This window comes from Callorhinus ursinus, unplaced genomic scaffold (genome assembly GCF_003265705.2).
Source record: "Callorhinus ursinus isolate GAN/ISIS: 27379988/994484 unplaced genomic scaffold, GSC_fseal_2.0 scaffold7, whole genome shotgun sequence".
Classification (NCBI taxonomy): domain Eukaryota; kingdom Metazoa; phylum Chordata; class Mammalia; order Carnivora; family Otariidae; genus Callorhinus; species Callorhinus ursinus.
Genome location: NW_027397069.1, coordinates 7,761,984 through 7,780,299, shown reverse-complemented (window position 1 = coordinate 7,780,299; position 18,316 = coordinate 7,761,984). Strand labels below are relative to the sequence as shown.

Here is an 18,316-nt window from a genome sequence, read left to right as displayed (position 1 = left end):
GGCACCTTTACTTCTCCCACTTACCTATTCAGGTAACACAGAAGAGCAGAAGGAAAAAGAAAACCTGCCTACCATGAGGAACCACTGAGGAAGTAACTCTTTGTACTTAACATAATCTTTCTCTTTTCAAAAAAAAAAAAAAACACAAAACATCATCTTTCTCTTTTCAAATTACCTCTCAAGAAACGTTCGGTATAATGAAAGTGCATCAAACATAAGGAAGCTCATGGAATGTTCAAACAATACCTTTCTTCAGCCGGCTCTCAGTTCATCGGGAGTTCGGGTAGCAACTGTAACCACACTGCACAGAACTCTCAAGTTATCCTACGAAACGGCGCCTAAAATAACTGTTAACCAACGCCTAGTCCCCCAAGTTCTGGATTATCTTTCATTTTCACTCAATGATTTATCACTGTGAATTTCTACCCAAAAAAATACTTTGTTCCTACGTAGGAAATCATTTTAAGGTCATATCCCACAAGAGCAGCCTTACCTGTTTAGATATACACCTGAGCCACTGGTTCATAAACACCAAGTATTTATGGAGCAGAACTAGGCCACGCACAAGGCTGTGCACGGCATGGGGCGTGCAGAGACCCCCAAGCCACAGGGCTCAGTCCACAGCGCGCACCCCCCCAACACACGGCCAACTGGCTCCACCACGTGTCCGCCTGAACACCCTGGCAAGCTATCCGACATTTGCTGTGCATCTGCGCCAGGTCCTATGCTGACCACAGAACCAGTAGCCTGGACTGACGCTGCCCCCACCCTCCCAAGAAGCACACACTCAATTCCAGGCAAGGGGCTGGGCCCCCAAAACATACATCAACTGAAGAAAACGTTTCTCCAAAGAGATACTACGAGGCTCCAAGAAAGGGTTCTGTGCCCACACGATCTTGAGACTTTTAGAAAATGAGACACAGAACGGAGAAAAGCAGGTTCTCAGCTCAAGTTAGGGAAGTGGAGGTCACTGTTAGAGATATGGAAAAAACAGGCATATATTTATATTGTCGTTGACTAATGGAGAGAAAACAGAAGGCACAATCTCCTGAAGATGACAAGGGCCTCAGGAGTCCTTCACCACGCTAGGGCACTTGGAAAAGTTCTGACCTTGGAATTCAAATTGTAATCATTCTATTCACTCATCTGTAACAACTGGAGAGGGACTTCCAGGTAGGAAGCATACTGAGCATAAAAGCACCTACTCTGGACAATCCTGAAATCCCAATAAACCATAAATAAATGGAGTTCTCTTAAAAGGTTAAACCTCTGCCTACAAGGAGGGGAGAGAAGACCAAAAGCAATGAACTTCCAGGAGTGGGCAGAAATATGGGGGGGGGGGCGGGCGGGACATGCTAAACTGGAGGTGGAGAGAGCAGAGAACCAACCCCATTTGCAGCCTGAATCCGCACAACTCAGGAACTGGCAGCATCTAAAATAAGGACGGAAAGTCAATTAACAAAGTGGTTAGACACCCCGATGGAGCCCACTCAGAGCCAGGCAGCTGCCCCGCGTTCCCAACCAGGGCAACTAATGAAAGCACAGTGCCTGGAAAGGAAACGAAGGGTTTCTGGAGCGGGCAGTGGCCGACTCAGCGGAGGAGGGAGGCAGCGTGTTAAACAACGGGAGAGCTCAGCTCCACAAGACGCCGCACCCACTCAGTCCTTCCCCTCCATCCGGCGCTCTGTGGGCATCAGGCTTCAGGTTGCAGAAGGGAGGAGGGATCAGCCCAGAGGAGCACCAGCTGTAGACAATAAGGGGTCCAGACCAGAGCTGGTCAGAGGCTTCTCCAGGAAGGGGAAATGTATAAAAAGCTGAAAGAAATGGACATCAGCTATTCCTCACCTCTCCCATCCGGTGAAAGCACCTGGTATCACTGAGGTTTAAAAAGCTCCAATCAAGGGCAGATTTCCAACCAGCTTGGTTGTCCCCCACTCTTAAGTAAGAGCGGACATTCAAGGGTGGCCTCTAGCATTAGAAAGAAAGATCATGACCAACAGGAGGAGAGAAAGGGACTTGGAGGAAGAGAATCTATTCTGAAGGAAAGAAACATAACTGCAATTAACATATCCAGGGAGGTAAGAGCAAATATTTCAACTGAAACAATAAAAGAATATTCAGAGAAGCAAAACGAGCTCTTAGAATTTAAAAAATAAGAGCAGAAACACTCATTAGAAGAACTGGAAGAAAAAACTGAGACCGTCTTCCAGAAAGCCAAGTAAAAAAGACAAAGAGGAAATAGGTTTAAAAGGGTAAAACTATTTGAGGACCAGTCCTCAAGAGAAGGTCCAACAACCAAATAATACTTTAAGAAAGGAAGAACATAGAAAAGACCCGAGCTGCCTGATTAAAAGGGCTTACTGAGTACCTGTCACAAAAACAGATCTGCGTCATGACATGTCATTGTGAAAACTGAGGTCCCGGAGAAAAAATTCCGATCCTATTCGTTTCAGGAAGAACAAAACAGCTCACACACACAGAATCCAGTACTGGTGTGGCACTGCACCCTTCACCAGCAACGACTGAAAGCTAAAACAGTGGAGAAGTGCCTTCAAAATCCTGGAGGAAAATAATTTCCGCCCTGTGACTACATCCCATGCCAAAATATTGAGAGGAAAAGAAATGTTCAGATATCCATGACCCCAAAAAACCTATCTCCCATGTACCTTAGCTAGAGGAAGGCCCTGCAAGATATGCTTCATTAACACAAGAGTGTGAACCCACACAATGATGGAGGTAGAGAAAGGTGGTCCAGAGCAGCACGAGTCCCACGTTTGAGGGCAAAAGGAAACAGGCTGTAAGCAGAGCACCAAGTGTGGATGACCAACAGTCCACCCGGGAGCGGCCTCAGAGGGCTCACAGGAAGACTTCTCCAAAAAAGTCACATGGATCTCCTGTCTGCTCTACCTGAGCTTTGCAAAAGGTTTGAACAACTTGTGCGAGTTTTGGTTGAATAAGCTATAAATACTGCTACAGACTGAATGTCTGTGTCCTCCCCCAAAATTCCTATGTTGAGACCCAGTTCCCCATGGGACTGGTATTAGGAGGTGGGGCCTTTGGGGGTGATTAGGTCATGAAAGTGGAGCCCCCGGGATTGGGACAAGTACTCTGAGGGCCTGGAGGGCTCCCTCACCCCTCTGCCATGCGGCAGCCCACCCATGACCCAGGGAGAGTTACCCTCAGCAGACACAGAAGCTTCCAGACCCTTTATCTTGCCAGGCTCCAGGACTGTGACAAATAAGTGTTTATCGTTTAAGCCACCTAGTGTATGTATGGTATGTTGTTCTAGCAGCCCAAACTAAGGCCATTACATTATTTAAAAAAAGAAAAAAACTTTCAGAGAAGATTTGAAAAGTTATCCCAGTTTGCTAACGGCTGGGCTAGGCACCTGCCGGGCATAGGCACAGTGCCTCACCAGTCGAACTAATGTACACACAAATGTAACCAAAGTCACAATGTAACTATGCTCGGGAGAGGGAACAGAGGGACATGGGCCTGAAGGAGGCAAGAAACAAATCCTCCTCTTCAGAGTCCAAAGTCCACAGATAATGCCTGAAACTAGAAACAAAGTAGCAGCAAGTTTTAAATGTTCTTCATAAACAAAGTGGAAATAACAACAATCAGCTAACAGAGATCAAAGGGGCTGCCTTTGGGGAGCAGGACATAGGAGATAAGGAGCAAGTCACTGCTATCCTTCCAAACAAACCTTATAAGGCCATAGGACTCTTTAAATCATGTGTTCAACCTTTTAAATAAAAACTAAACAAAAATCCTAAATAATTAAAAATAAAACAAAGACTCTGGACCTATACGGTCATTTCAAATCTCAGGACCTAAAAATCTTTTTAAAAATAGGAAGAAGCTTAAAATAATAGGAAGATAAACACCCGCTACATATTTCGTAAGCATTAATAGAAAACTCAAAATGTTCCCACAATTTATTCAGATACCAGTGGGCGCTGCACAGATAAGGTTCCTTGTACTGACCATGAACCCTCAAGAAAACATAACAACCCTCAAGAAAGCCAATGGAAGGTCTCTAAAGTCAAGAGTGCTGTTCCCAGGGGGTAATCCACAATCTGGGGTGTTTGTATACTTTGTAGCAAGCAAAGGTACATCTTGCTTTTTATTTCTTAATCTGAACCTTGGAAACCAGGCAGCCATTTAGGATTAGGAAACTCCATACTCACTCCAGGAGTCAGGTGTTATATTAGCATGTTTTTCTTTTTCCCCAAAGCACTTGGCACTAGGAGTTTTAAAACATATTGTATCGCAGAAACATGAATTATGGGAAATGACTGGTCCAAGGACAGCAGTTGACCCTAAAGAGACACAGAGATAACAGAGCGTTGCCTCAATTTCCTGCACGCACTCCTGCTACAAGGTTCCATGAATAACAATGCTGAGCTAAAGCATTAAAAAAAAAAAAAAAACAAAAAACACAGAAGGGTAGGTTGGGTGTGGTCCGTTTCCTGCAGGTACCGAATTCCCAAGCAGGCAACTCTGAATCACTGGGAGATGGCTCCCAAATGGAGCGCCAAGTGGCATGTTTCTCAAGAGATCCGCTGACTCCTTGACCCCGGCCTCAGCCTGTCTGTAAAAAATACTCTAGAAAGCAGCAGCAACTGCCAACAGGCTCATTTCTTCAGTTACTCCTCACACTACATCTTGTACCAAGGTCCTAGAAATACCATTCAACTGAAAAGCAATGTCCACGTGCAGGAAGTAAGCAAGCTCAGCTCTGCACATTGGAACAGGGCAAAGAGGAGCGCAGAAGTTACATACAGGAACGAGAAAGCAAAGATGGCCGCCACTTGCCCGTAACTACTCTGAGACATTGTGCTATTTTAACAGCCTAGAAAAATCTAACCTGACCAATTTCTACTTGAAGGTCATTTGGTTCTCTGTGAAATACTACCAGAAACATTCCCATAGCTGAGATTACAGCCAAAATGTCCTGGACAACTCCAAGTTATATTTTTAATAATTTTTAAGAATCTTCTTATGGCACTGCCCCCCCAAAATACATTTTTAAGCAAAACAAATTAACATTTTTAAATGTTGGGGACAGAAGAAAAGAGGGACTATGAAGTACTGAAATGGATATTAAATAAAATACTTAGGCAACTAACAGTAACAGAAAACCATGCCTTTATTTTCCTTTAGTTACTCTTAGCATAGAACAACAAAAGGGGTCAAAAGCAGGGGAGATGGGAGATCATCAAAAAAGACTATTAAATGTTCGCTGAGAGTTCAAATTCCATGGTTTGAAGTCAATCTTGCTAAAAAGCCCACCTTGAGGGGCGCCTGGTGGGCTCGGTCGATGGAGCATGCAACTCTGGATCTCGGGGTTGTGAGTTGGAGCCCCACGTTGGGTGGAGATTACTTGAAAATTAAAAAATCTTTAAAAAGAAAAAAGTCCACCTTGGCTATTCGGCTGATACCTAAACCTCCAACCACTCAGTCTTGTCTGCCCCTACTCTCACCAGCCTGGGGTTCCTCTCACTGCCAGCATGCCCCAGAATCCAACTCCTTCCACCTACAGCAGGGAAGCAGGACCCCTAAAATTCAAGATACTCAGCGCTTCCCTACCCCAGCCAGAGCTGGTCCCCCTCCCCAACCCTCCCCCCACCCCACCGCTGCCTCTCCAGCCCTGGGGTCCAGGCTAGCCCCACTTGAACCTGCTTTCCAACCCCTTTGTAGGCAGACCACCCAGATCAGCTCTCACTGGGCTGCTGACTTCCTGAGCACATGGCCCAGGGAGGTTCTCACCCACCCGTCTCACAGGTCCTGGCACCACACTCCGCAGAGAAACGTGCTGCGTGCATGTGGGCTCCCCGTCTCATCCAACGTTCTAGGACCCTAGACCCCATTCCACACTAAAGCATTTCCCTCAAGGTGCCTTCAGAACCTCAATCTCACAAATACCCTGAACATCCACACACCATAACATAATGCCAACCTTTCCCCAGGGCGCAGAGAGCAACACACTGAACATGGAGAGGCCTCTTCCATGGAAACAGGAAAAAAAACTATGGCAATGTGACACTAACAAGAAAAAAAAATGCAAGAGCACTGAAGCCACAATTAAATGCAGCTGTCCTTCTGTTTTCCTTCATTTCCCAGATTCTCAAGTGCACACAGGTTTCCCCAGGGTAAGCAAGAGCACTTGAGGAAAGCTCCCAACATGTCCAAACTGGCTGTTCAATGTCCTTCTTGCTATCCCAACTTAAAGGGGCATTCTCAGCAAAGGTTAGTCTCTGCAACCAACTAGATCAATGTAGAGGGAGAGAGGGGGGCAGGATGACTTACTAAGTAGAAACTAAGTTTCCCAGCTATTCCTGTAAACTGCCTGTACTTTCAAATAGGAAAATATCCTAAATTAACGACATCCTCAAAACATGCTAAGTAACTCAGCTGTCCTACACACGTGACATACCTAATTCAGTATTTTTCAAACTTGGGTCAAACCAGTCCGCTGTAAAATCAATTTAGTGTTGCAACCAGCTCCCTTTTTTTAAATTTTTTTAAATAAAATACATCACACAACATCAGGACATCACAAGTAGTAAGGATCAAGGCTGTCTCCTGAAACTTTTGTTTCAGATCTTGATGTAAAATAAACTTCTTACACGGGTCACAAACCAAAAAACCTTGGAAGCTTAGGCGTGACTGATAAAAATCTGCAAGAGAAATTTATAAACCAAAATCTAATTCTTTTTAAATTACAACTTTCGCAAACTAAAAGCTGGCTAGTGTTCCTACCGCCAACTGAAGCTTGCTTTTCTTCAAATCTGAATTAAACTGATTGAAACAACAAATGTTCAAGGACACAGAGTACATACATCCACAAATCAACCTAATTTCTTTATGTCTATTTGTAGTTACTACATTCAGTTCATGATTTTTTATTTTCTCCCCATGCTAATAGGAAACTGGGATGTGGGAGGTAAAAAAAGAAAGGCCCCTGGCAACCTTCATTAAACATTTATTACAAATATTAACTCATTTGGATGTCTTCCACCCCTTACCTAGGATCTGGCACACAAATTTTCAATAATGGTTCCTGATCAAATAAATTATCAATCTCATATTCCTAATTTCTCATATTTCTTCAGTAAACCCAAACTGGAAAGGAAAAAAAAACCTTTAATGTTTGTAAAAGTTAATAATAAGACAACAGTACAGCATGATGAGCAGAAGCATAGTCTGGGAGACAGGGAAATTCTGGTTTCAAATCAGACGCTTGCCAGTTAACATACTCCCTCTCCTTGATCAGTTCAATTAGTCTCTGTTGGCTTTCACATCCAGAAGACAGCATAAAAAATACCTATGCCTCCAGAGGCACCCGTAAAAATCCAGAGGCATAAAAATGATTTGCAAGACAACGAAAAATGGTGTTTATACTAAGATGTCCTTTCAGGCTTACTTTTTAAATATCTTTGATACTTAAATTCAGGCTGCCTGAATTCACTCTGCTGTCTTTCTAAAATCTTTAACCCAACTCCTCATAAGCCCTGTTCAGAAGATGAGAGAGGGGGGCAAAAAAAGGGGGGGCAGGGACAGAGGTATCAGGACAGGGCACAGAAGGGTTAGCATACCTCTCTTGTTTTATCCTAGAGAAAAGTCAAAAGCAGGTGTGCCTTTCATTTAATTTAAATCCACAACGACTTTGAGGAAAGCCTCCCAGGCCAGTAACAACTGTTAATTCAAAGTAGAAAAATAAATGTGCTTGTTGTTTTTCTTCTTGGGAGAAGGGAGAGGAAAGGAATGTTCTTCCCCAAATGGCACACTAAGCACGACTACACAGTTTGTAGATGGACTTAAAGACAGGAATGGTCAAAGTCACCTTTTACAGCCCCCCAAACCTATGACAGCTGAAAATCTGGTGGTCTCAACCAAACAAAAACAGTTCCCTTGAAATGGAAATTTACCTCCTCATCCTAAGATTTTGACCCACCCTCTTGATGACCAAAAAAAAAAAAGTGAGGACAAAAAATGTTGAGAACAGACACCACCACCAGGTGACCATCTGATACTGACTTCAGGGCACCAGCCAATAGGGCTTTAAGTACCTCTTCAAACTGATTCACTTTCCACAGAGGCCTTATACTTCCACCATAAACTCTAAGTGAGGCATCTGTCCTAGATTACAACCTCATTAACGCGGTATAAGTCAGTCTAAAGGAAATACTGATGAAAGAAAAAATGTTCACCTCAAGAGATCCTTCTTGCTCTACTGCTCAGGAACCATTTTTCACCCAGTTCACCGGGTCTTCCTGCCTCTCCACTCAAACCAAAGAGAAGGAGGAACTTTAAGAATACCAAGAAACCACAACTGATCTTTACCTAGCAGTCAGCAGAAGCTTAGGTTTTAAATGTGTGTTGAGCTTAAAAGCTCTTTAGATGAGATTCAAGGGCAGTTTTCTTCAAAGTACACTCAAGATACTTTGACTGTTACTCCGTAAAAAAAAAAAAAAAAACCCTCAGGATAAAATTCTGGTAGCTTTGTGTTCCTATTTTTCTAGATTTCAAACCTGAATAATGAAGCCCAGCTTTCTTTTTATGGTTAAAAAAAAAAAGGTGGGGTGGGGTGGGATGATCTGCCACGAAACACGGGGGCAGATTCAAGTCTCAGCCCCTAAGATGCCAGGTCCAAAACTGCACTTCTCAGCCCTAAAGAGCAAGGGGAGAAGAAAAAAAATGAGCTCGCTGATGTCTGTAAAATAACAAATAATCCACTTGGATACCAGGGTTGTTTTTTAAAGCTCTTTATGTTCACTCGCTCAACTAAACTGGGACAGCAAAACTTCAGAGACATACTCTTAACTGCATCGTGAGATTTTAATCCTAATTATTTTGCCACCATTTATTTGTGCGCTTAACAAATATGACCAATTAACCAGAGCCAAGTGGTTTTGTTTTCCAAAGGGCTAAAAACAGTCCCCAAAGGCGAAAAATCTTTAATCTAGCACGCACATCTGAAATTCAACTCCCCCCCCTCCCAAAAAGTCACTGGTAAGCCAAGATGCCACAAAGTTATCAACGGGAGGTTTACTGGGAAGGAACTCGTCTGGATCCAATCAAGTGTCCAAGTGAAAGCCCAGTGTCCCGAGATCGGGCGGGTCAGCCTCGGCTCGGGACACTGGAGTACATGTTGTCCGACTGATTCCCTCCTGCCAGGAGGTTTACACACTCGCACTTTCCCCTCAATTGGCACCAGAAGGAAAGGCGCGGAGCAAATGCGCTGGAAGTGGGGCTGACGGTTACACCTTCCCTCACCCCGCCCTGCCTCCTCCGCCCGGCCGGGCTCAGGACGAGTCGGGGCGCGCCCGGGGCTCCCCTCCGGCCTCTCAACTTTATCGCCTGCTCGCGGGGGAACGGGGCCTCGACCGCCCCCCGCCCGGCCCCGAGACCCGGTCGGGGCCTCCAAGGGCATTTCCCCCCATCACTTCTCCCGGGGACCGGGCCGGCGCCGGGCCTGCAGCTTGGCAGGCGTCGTGCGGGGAGGGCGGCGGGGAGGGCGAGGCGGCCGGCTCCCCCACATCCCTGCCAGACCACCGCGGCTCCCGGCCGGCGAGGGCGCCTCCAGGCCGCGGCCCCCACAGCCGTGCGCCCATCCCCACCCCCAGTCCCCGAGCCCCGGGCCGCGGCGCGGGGCAGGGGCGCCCTGGGGGCTGGAGCGCCGCGCTGAAGGCCCGCGCGACCCCGGAAGGGGCAGCGTTGGGGGGGGGGGCCGTGTTTACACCGCCAAGTTCCCCGCTTCCGCCCCGGCCCGCGCATCCCTCCCTCCCCTCGCGGCCCGGCTCCTGCTTACCTGCATGCCGGGCAGGCCCGACTGCACCGGGGAGTGAGCCATGGCGGTCAGAACGGCCACTTCCTGGGACGGGACGGCCGGGCCGCGGCGATCCGCGCGGGCGACGAGGCCCGCGGGCCGCGCGCAGCCCTGGGGGCGGCGGGGGCGGCCGGCCAAGCCCGAGTCCGGCTTCGGCGGGGGCCGGCTGGAGTCTGAGGCCACCCCAGCCCCGGCGGGTCCCGGGCCGGGCGGCGGGCTCAGCGGCAGGCGGCGGGCCGCGTCTCCATGCACCGCGCCGGGGAGGGGCTGCGAGGGGCGCGGGGACTCGCCGCGAGCTGTCGCTACCGCTACCACCGCTGCTCGGCTAGAGCCCGGCGGCCTGGGCCCGCGCGCGCTGGCCGCCTGGAGCCGGAGTGGGCGCGCACAGCCCGCCGAGCCCGCGAGCGCCGAGCCCAGCGCGCCCCGCCCCGGCCCGGCCCCCGCGCCCGCCCCCGCGGCCCGGCCGGGGACCCCGCCCCGCGCTTCCGGGAGGGGGAGGAGGCTCGCGGCCGCCCGGCGCCCTAGGCCGCAGCCGCCAGCGCCGCCGCCTACTGGGCGGGCGGGGGTCCTGGCGGGGGTCCGAGCGCCTCCCGCCGGCTGCCCCCCGCCGGCCGAGCGGAGCCGGGAAGAGGCCGGCGCAGGAGCGCGGGGAGGAGGCCTCAGCCCCGGCGCCTGGCGTGGGGGGGGGGGAGGGGACTGAGTAGGCGCTGGGGCTTGGCCGCTTGCCTAACCGGCCGCCCCCCCATCTCGCCACCCACCCATCCCCCCGCGCTCCGGGCCCGGGTCCGGCGCGCAGGGGACCCGGGCGACGAGGGAACGGTGAGCGCCAACTCTGAACTCTGCCATCTTCTTCCTGGTCCAAGCAAGCCCACCCCGTTCCATCTGTCCCCAGGGAAATGGGCTCCAGGCGACCTCCCCGAGGGCAGAGTCTGGGGAGGGGAGACCTCGGGAGGGAGAGTGCCCAGAGGGTCCTCAGTCTGTGGCCAGTTCAAAACTACCAGGGCGGAGCTTCTTCGGTGTCCGGGTGAAGTTTCCAGCCAACCCTAGGAGGAAACCGGGAGGGGAGAGGTCGAGAGCTGTTCGTTCCCAGTGTTTTTGCTGCTTGAAAACAGCCACACTTGGAAGGCTAGGCGCTGAAACTCAGCTAAGCAGTGAGGGGGCTGAATCCCACCATCTCCCGGCTCCAGACCCAGGCGGGAGCGTCCACCCACAAGAAAGGGAAAATTGGGGGGGGGGGGGGGGGGGGGGGGGGCAAGGAGGAAGGGAAGACAATCGAAGGAAACCGTGTCTAGACTTATCCCCGGCCCTCTCTCGGCCTCTCTTTTCGGCTGTCCGCAAAAGCTCCAAGTCCCCTCTTGGGACCAGTACTGCCTTTACTTTTTAGTCGCCTCTTCTCCGACTACAGAGGAAAGAAGCTCCAGAAAGTATTTCACTTAACGGTGACAGTATCAGCCACTGACTGATGTGCTGCACCTCGGGTTGTTGGGACTAGGCAGTCATTTGTGCGGCGTGAGGTTGGACATACAGAACGAACGCGAGTGGCCCAGGGATCATAAACAATTGGAGGAAACTCTCAAAGTCCTCCAGCGACGTAAGGGGTGTTTATACTCTGAGGGGTCACTGTATCCTGAGAATTTCTGTTCCCTCTGGTGCTCTGGATCAGTCGAGGAGTGGGGTGCTAAAATTAATCCCCACTTTCCCTTTGGAAACGTGCCTGTTTTTCCTCAAAGTCCCGGATACCTTCAGAAACCTTTATGGTATCACTGAGTCGGGAAGCCCTGCCTCCCCCAAGTACTGTGAAGAGAATGTGGCAAATACAAAGTTAAGAAAAGCATGAACCCTGATACCTAAGAGTTCACCATCTTGTGTAAGTTTTGTGTACCTGATAAATGGGTACATAAAGAGATGAACAGCAAAACAAGCAAGAGCATGCATCTTTAAAATGTTCATAATCTTCAACCCAGAAGGTCTCCTTGCAGTAACATGGCCTAAGGTTTAGAACTAAGAGGGGCTCAAGAATACAAAAAGATGCAGTGCAGGGATAGCTATAATTGTGGGAAAACTAGGAACAGATTAAAAATTTAACAGATTGTTAAGTAAATGATAGTATATTTATACAGTGAGTACTATGTAGTCATTAAAAATGATGATGTGTTACAAGCTTTAGTAACATGGAAAAGTATTTTCATTATACATTGTTAAGGAAGAAGACACAGTGTACAAATGTATAGCCTGATCTCAAACTACTTCCTATATATGAAGTTATATTTAAATGTATCATTTACATGTCTACATAACATTATATGTGTTATGCATAACCAGAGAAAAACCTGGAAGTATGTACACCAAGATTTAGCAGCGGCTATCCCTGGAATTGAAGATTTTTTTCAGTCTGTAATCAACCAATAGAGACCATCATGCTAAAACTCTTCAGGGTTAGCAGTTGGGCAAAAACAGGGCAGCAAGAAACAGGACAAGTGGACAAAAATGTTTGGGCACTGATCGGAGGCATTGCCATTGGAAACACATGGGGCCCACGTTGCATGAGCTTATTTCCAACAAATAAGCCGGGGGGGGGGGGGGGAGGGGTGGCCTTGGACCATAATAATCTTGTGTAAAAAGTAACCAGAATCCCACTTCATATCCAGAAGCTAGTGAAGCTACGAACATGTAGATTATGATGGGATACAACTTATCTGGAAACACTGACTTGCATTCAGTAGTTGGTCTCTTTCCCCATTCATTTTTCCCTATTATTTTCCCCGTTTTATCTCCTCACTGTGACTGAACTTCATTTCCTCCTTTGGCCGTATTTATACCACTGAGCACAATTCTCCTTGAAAGAGAAGAAAGAAGCAAACAGGAGTTCATGGTCCCACTCAGTCATATACAGACATTACCCAGTATCCCCAGGGCAGTAGCCCTCTCTCTTTGTTTCAACAGAGCAGATGATTGACACAGCCTGAGCCCAGGATGAGATCCTGCCCAATTGCTCATTGCCTCCATTCATCCATTAACACATTTTTCGAATGCCAGCTACATTTCAGACATCTGGCTCAGTGTTGGGTCCATAAATACTGGCACTCCTCAGGTGCCTCTTCTCCCATCCTAGAGAAACCATCTCCCAGAATCCTAACTTCAGAATTTTACTGTAACACGATTGATTAAATTTAGAGTTGCAACAGCTCTAATTTCCGCTAAGGAAAGAAGAAGATTATCCTCTCACCCTCTTCCTCTTGTCACTTCCTCTCCACCCTCAACATATAATTACAAGAGATCATATACTATTATAATTTCAGAAGGCGAGATTTTGAGGGTCTCCATAGAGATTATGCATTTGCTGGTCTCCATGGAGATACTTACTAACCCATGGAATTATTTTCATCCCCTGGCCCTCTTTGTCTTTTGTGTTGACTTAAGGATAACAATTGGGCAATGAATTGTGCTCTGACACATATTCAGGACCACAAAGGAGATTTCCATGCCCCTATATAGAGCCCTTCAGAGTACAGAGCCCTTGGTTATTGACTCCCCCTAAGCCAGTGAGTAGTCTCAGCAGAGCTCAAAGAGCGCAGCTGAAAACAAGAATTCAACAATCAGTCCCTTCACTTCTCCTTCTGAGTTGAAAAGATAAACACCCCCAAATGCCACTTTATAAAGAGCAGCTAGACAAGTGGCACATTAGCAATTTAAATTTACAGATTAAAGAAAGGGACTTAGATGGTGAACTTTAAAGAAAGAAATATGAGTAGCTTGGATAAGTACCTAACAGAAGGCTTGACAAATTTCTACACACGTTCAGCAGGTGAAAACACAAAAGAGGAAGACAGATTATTAAGATTGGTATAAAGAGGCATGGCCAGTCATAGTTGGATGACATGACAGCAAGAAAATATATGCTAGAGCCCTGGGAAGAGATCCGGCAACATTGGTGCAAAGGAAGTTTCATCCGGTGGGCGTGGAGCTGGGAGATCAAGCTCTTACAGCAACATGACTCTAAGTCAGTTTGGGGCCACACCCTGCATTTGTCTCCTGGGGCTGCCGTGAAAAAGTCCCGTGGGCCGGGTGGCTTAACAGAAACGTATTTCTTCACAGTGATGGAGGCTGGACATCCGAGATCAAGGTATCAACAAGGTAGATTCTGCTGAGGCTTCTCTCCTTGACTTGTAGATGGCCATTTTCTCCCTGTGTCTGCACATCAGTCTTCTGTGTGTATGTACATATGTGTGCCCTGATTTCTTTCTATCAGGACACCTGCTATATTGGATTAGGGCTCACCCTCATGACTTCATTTTAACTTAATCACCTCTCTAACGACCCGGTCTGACACTGCAGTCACATGCGGAAATACTGAGGGGTAAGACTTCAACATAGGAATGGGGGTGGGGCACCCATCAGCCCTTAACACACCCCTTTCACTGTCCGTGCGGTTCTGGCCACCTGCTTTATCTGGTTCCTCCAGGCTCAGCTCCATGAGTGAGAGCTTCCTTTCTCCTCTCCCAAGGCCTGTGGACCATTCTACACACGTCACATTTCACATTTATGCTAATAGGCATTGCTTCATATTTCCGTGGGCGTAGTCCCTAAACGTCTCATATAGAAACTAGAGCATTAATCTTCAACCACTGGACAACGCAGAGCAGAAGCAGGGAACAGAAGCACGTATTTCCTTGGTAAAGCGTTTCCAATTAGAAGAAATCATCTGAAATACGTGGCAGAATCTGCCAGAAAAGAGTTCGGAATATTTTCCAGGGAGTACTTCAAAAGTCATAAATACTCATTTCAGCCAAAAGGTTATACTTTAATAAAGTCTTTCTTTCTCTCCAGTGTCTCCTCCGGCCCTGAGTATCACTGCACTTGGAGGTGCAATTTACCAGGATGGTCTGGGGCTGAGCCCACAACAGGAAGGGCTTTTTGTCCTCTGTTTCTGGCATGTTCTAGGGGCTCACACCAGGGAAGTTTAGGCTGTTTAGCAGGGTGCGTTAGAACAGGCTCACTAGAAAAATTCTCATGTGCAATTTTGCCTGGCAAAAAGCCAATTAACAGAGCTTGTCACCCTCTGAACAGTGGCCACTTGACCCTGCCAATCAGCTCATAAAGGCTTCAGTACACAAAGACTCATCAATGCCGTGTGTGTAGATTTCCCTCCCTCCTGAGGCTGGGTTTGCTTTCAGACGTGTCCAGAAAGGGCATAAATGAAATCATCCCCAGAAGGGTGATGTCATCCATCCCAGTCTCAGAACTGTAGCTCCCCTTCTTAAAAGCCCTTGGCCTTGTTTTCTGACAAGGAAGACAGATTGTAGAAAGCAATTTTAATTTTCACTTCAAGGAGATCTAGGGAATTATGTGCTTAAGGAACATTGTATAACCACCCAAAGGTAAAATGTGCCTGGGAGTTGTAGGCATTGGTTCCAGAATGCACACAGCCAACTATGCTCGGAATCCTTATGAAAATACTGACCTGACACAACCCTATCATCAAGAATTCACCTGAAAAGAAGATAAGCATGTAGTTTCATACCTTGATTTTCCAGCCTAGTTTTATTTCGTTTCCTATGAAGCTATGTCAGTGATTACTATTAGTCAGTGCTCTTTGAACAAGTGACAGAAACCTAGTTCAACCTTTCATAACCACAAAAGGGAAATTTTAGCTCCACGATGGAAATCCAAGCTTCCTGGACGAGGCTTGGATAAATCAGTGATAAAATCGGAACTCTGCCTTTCTCTCCCGCTGCCTGTCTTCCCTGCTGGCCTCGGCTTACCCTTATCCTCATGTGGGTTTCCTAGATGAGGTGTCAAGAGTCTCTCTACATGTCTTTGTCATCCCAGAGAGAAGAGAGTAAGTTCATCTTAGCCAATGTCATAACCAAAGCTAGTGGAGGAACTCAAATTTGTGTGTGTACGTTCTTGTGACCAGAGGGCAAGAAGACACAGGGATGGAACAGTCTAGTCCAGACAGTGTGCAATGTGGAAGAGACAGTTGCCTGATGGAAAGGAGACTCCTGGCCTGATCGGTACATTCCACCCTTTGGCTGTCCAGCATGTGTGCATGCACACATACACAAACACACACACACTTATGTGTACACACATGTTCTCTTTTTCCATTTATGATTTCTTGTGGGCACCCCCCACCCTAATGTAATACAGCCAGCCCATGCCTAACCATCCATGTACTTACCGCTTCTCCAAAGCAAGTCAAGTTCAAGTGCCTTCTAGTTAGGTCATCCATTCCTACTCTGGAGGCTCTGGATAATATGCATTCCTCTTTGTCAAGTCTGGATGTAGCTTTTCACAGGTCAACAATCTGCTATATATCTGTATGGTAAATGTTAGCACCCTTATTGTGTTTACTATGGGAAAAAAATTTTGATAACCACCTTAAAACTTTCACCTGAAAAGAAAGGGAAAGAAAAATAAGCAGGTGTCATCATCAGTCCATAATACACATGCTATCTTCCCAGAAAGTGAAGCACTTGGGGGAGGACCTGGGTCAGCCACTGAGATTGTACTTTCTCCTGTACGTTCTCCATGTTCTGTGGCCTTCCATGGCCACGCTGGAGAGGAGTACGTGGAGGCAGGCCCTTCTGGAGGGTGCACTGTTTTAGCAGCCCACCTCCTGTTGGTGAGGATTTGAGGTCCTGGAGATGGTCTTAAGTGCAGAGATACCAAACTTTTTCCTTCCCAGCACTCTTAGTATCTCAGTAATTTTTCATAGCAAACCTGAGCCAAAAGAAATACCTAATATTCCAATGAACTAAGAAGCTAGGAACAAGAACTTAGTATTTCCGTCTTAATAACTTAGTAGCCCTTTGAAAAAATAATGCTGTAAATTAGAAAGTAATCTGGGGCCTCTGAGTGGCTCAGTTAAGCATCCAACTCTTGGGGCGCCTGGGTGGCTCAGTCATTAAGCTTCTGCCTTTGGCTCAGGTCATGGTCCCAGGGTCCTGGGATCGAGCCCCGCATCGGGCTCCCTGCTCCGTGGGGAGCCTGCTTCTCCCTCTCCCACTCCCCCTGCTTGTGTTCCCTCTCTCGCTGTGTCTCTCTCTGTCAAATAAATAAATAAAATCTTTAAAAAAACAAAGCATCCAACTCTTGATTTCAACTCAGGTCATTATCTCAGGGTCATGAGATCAAGCCCAGAGTTGAGCTCCACGCTGAGTGTGGAGCTTGCTTAAGATTCTCTCTCTCCCTCTCCCCTCCCTGCTTATGTTCTCTCTCTCCCTCGCTCTAAAAAATTTTTTTAAATAAAAAATAAGAAAATAATCTATTAATTTAATTCTTAAGTAATTACAGTTATATGCTAAGGGGACATATGTTCCTGTTGGACACCATACAACTTCTCAGACCTTAGAATGAGATTGGACATATTTCTTCAATTCTTCAATTCTTGTTACACATTGATTTTTTTATCATAGCAGCTGCCAAAATATAAGCAGTTGCTTTGCTGATATATGACATCATTGAAAAGAATGTAGCATGATCTAATGTCGAAACTGTGGACCACCTGTCAGTATGGTGTCCGACAGATGCTTAATACTGCTGTATTTCTAGAAAATGTAAACTATCCTGGGCTACCTCTGTGAACTCTCTGCAGTACACAGGGCACCTTGAGACAGAGTTTGGGAACCATGGTTTTAGGAACCAGGAACTCCCACTGTCTTCCATTCTGTCTCACCCATGACAATTTTTCTCTCTCACAACTTGTGTTCCAGTATAATCCAGGCTTATACTTGTCTGGACTCTGTTGGTTTCACACAACAGAAACCCAATTCAAATTAGCTTAAACAAAAAGAGTAATTTATCTCACTTAACTGGGAAAGCCAGTATTTAGAAGCCAGTCACGTCAAGTTTAAAGAGTAAAATTGTAAAAGGTGAAGGTAGCTGCTGACAACTCAATTCGGGGATTCGAAGAAGGTGATCGGGACTGTGTGTGTCTTGATATTTGGGCTCATTGGCTCCTGCTTGCATTATCTGCCAGACAGGCTCTTTCCATAGGAGAGCAGGAATGATTATGTCAGCCTTAGGCCTTCATCATCCCAAAGGCTTAAGAGCGCAGATGAAAGGGAGCATCCTTCATGATAGTTCTGCTAGAATTCACAGGGAGGATTCTGACTGGCTAGAGCAGTGGGAGGGACAGAATCATCCCATCGGTATCCTGGGACAGGGTATGCCTGGGTGGCTCAGTTGGTTAAGCGCCTGCCTTCAGCTCAGGTCATGATCCCAGGGACAGAAGACAGTTTTTTATGGGTGCCTATACCCTAAATAAAGTCACACTGAGAAGACAGAGCCCTATGCCCACTGGAGTTGGGGAATTAGAGGTTTGTTCTGAACAAGTACTTATTCTGGCACTGGGGAAATCTTTCATATTAAGTTCAGGATCTCATAGAGTTGTTAAGGATCAAAGACTGGCAAACTTCCTGTGAGGGCCAGAGAATCAATATTTTAGGTTTGTGGAGCAGGTGATCTCTATCACAGCTA

At 47.2% G+C, this 18,316-nt stretch overlaps 1 protein-coding gene across 1 annotated transcript in view; it reads right to left on the bottom strand.

The window, feature by feature from the left end:
• The window catches only part of STK24 (serine/threonine kinase 24), a 109,979-nt gene extending 99,734 nt beyond the window's left edge, over positions 1–10,245 (bottom strand). The window contains exon 1 of the mRNA XM_025874663.2: positions 9,818–10,245. Coding sequence (XP_025730448.1) covers positions 9,818–9,859 — 42 coding nt within the window. The 5' untranslated portion in view covers positions 9,860–10,245. The remainder of the gene's footprint in view (positions 1–9,817) is intronic.
• Between the last annotated feature and the right edge of the window lie 8,071 nt (positions 10,246–18,316).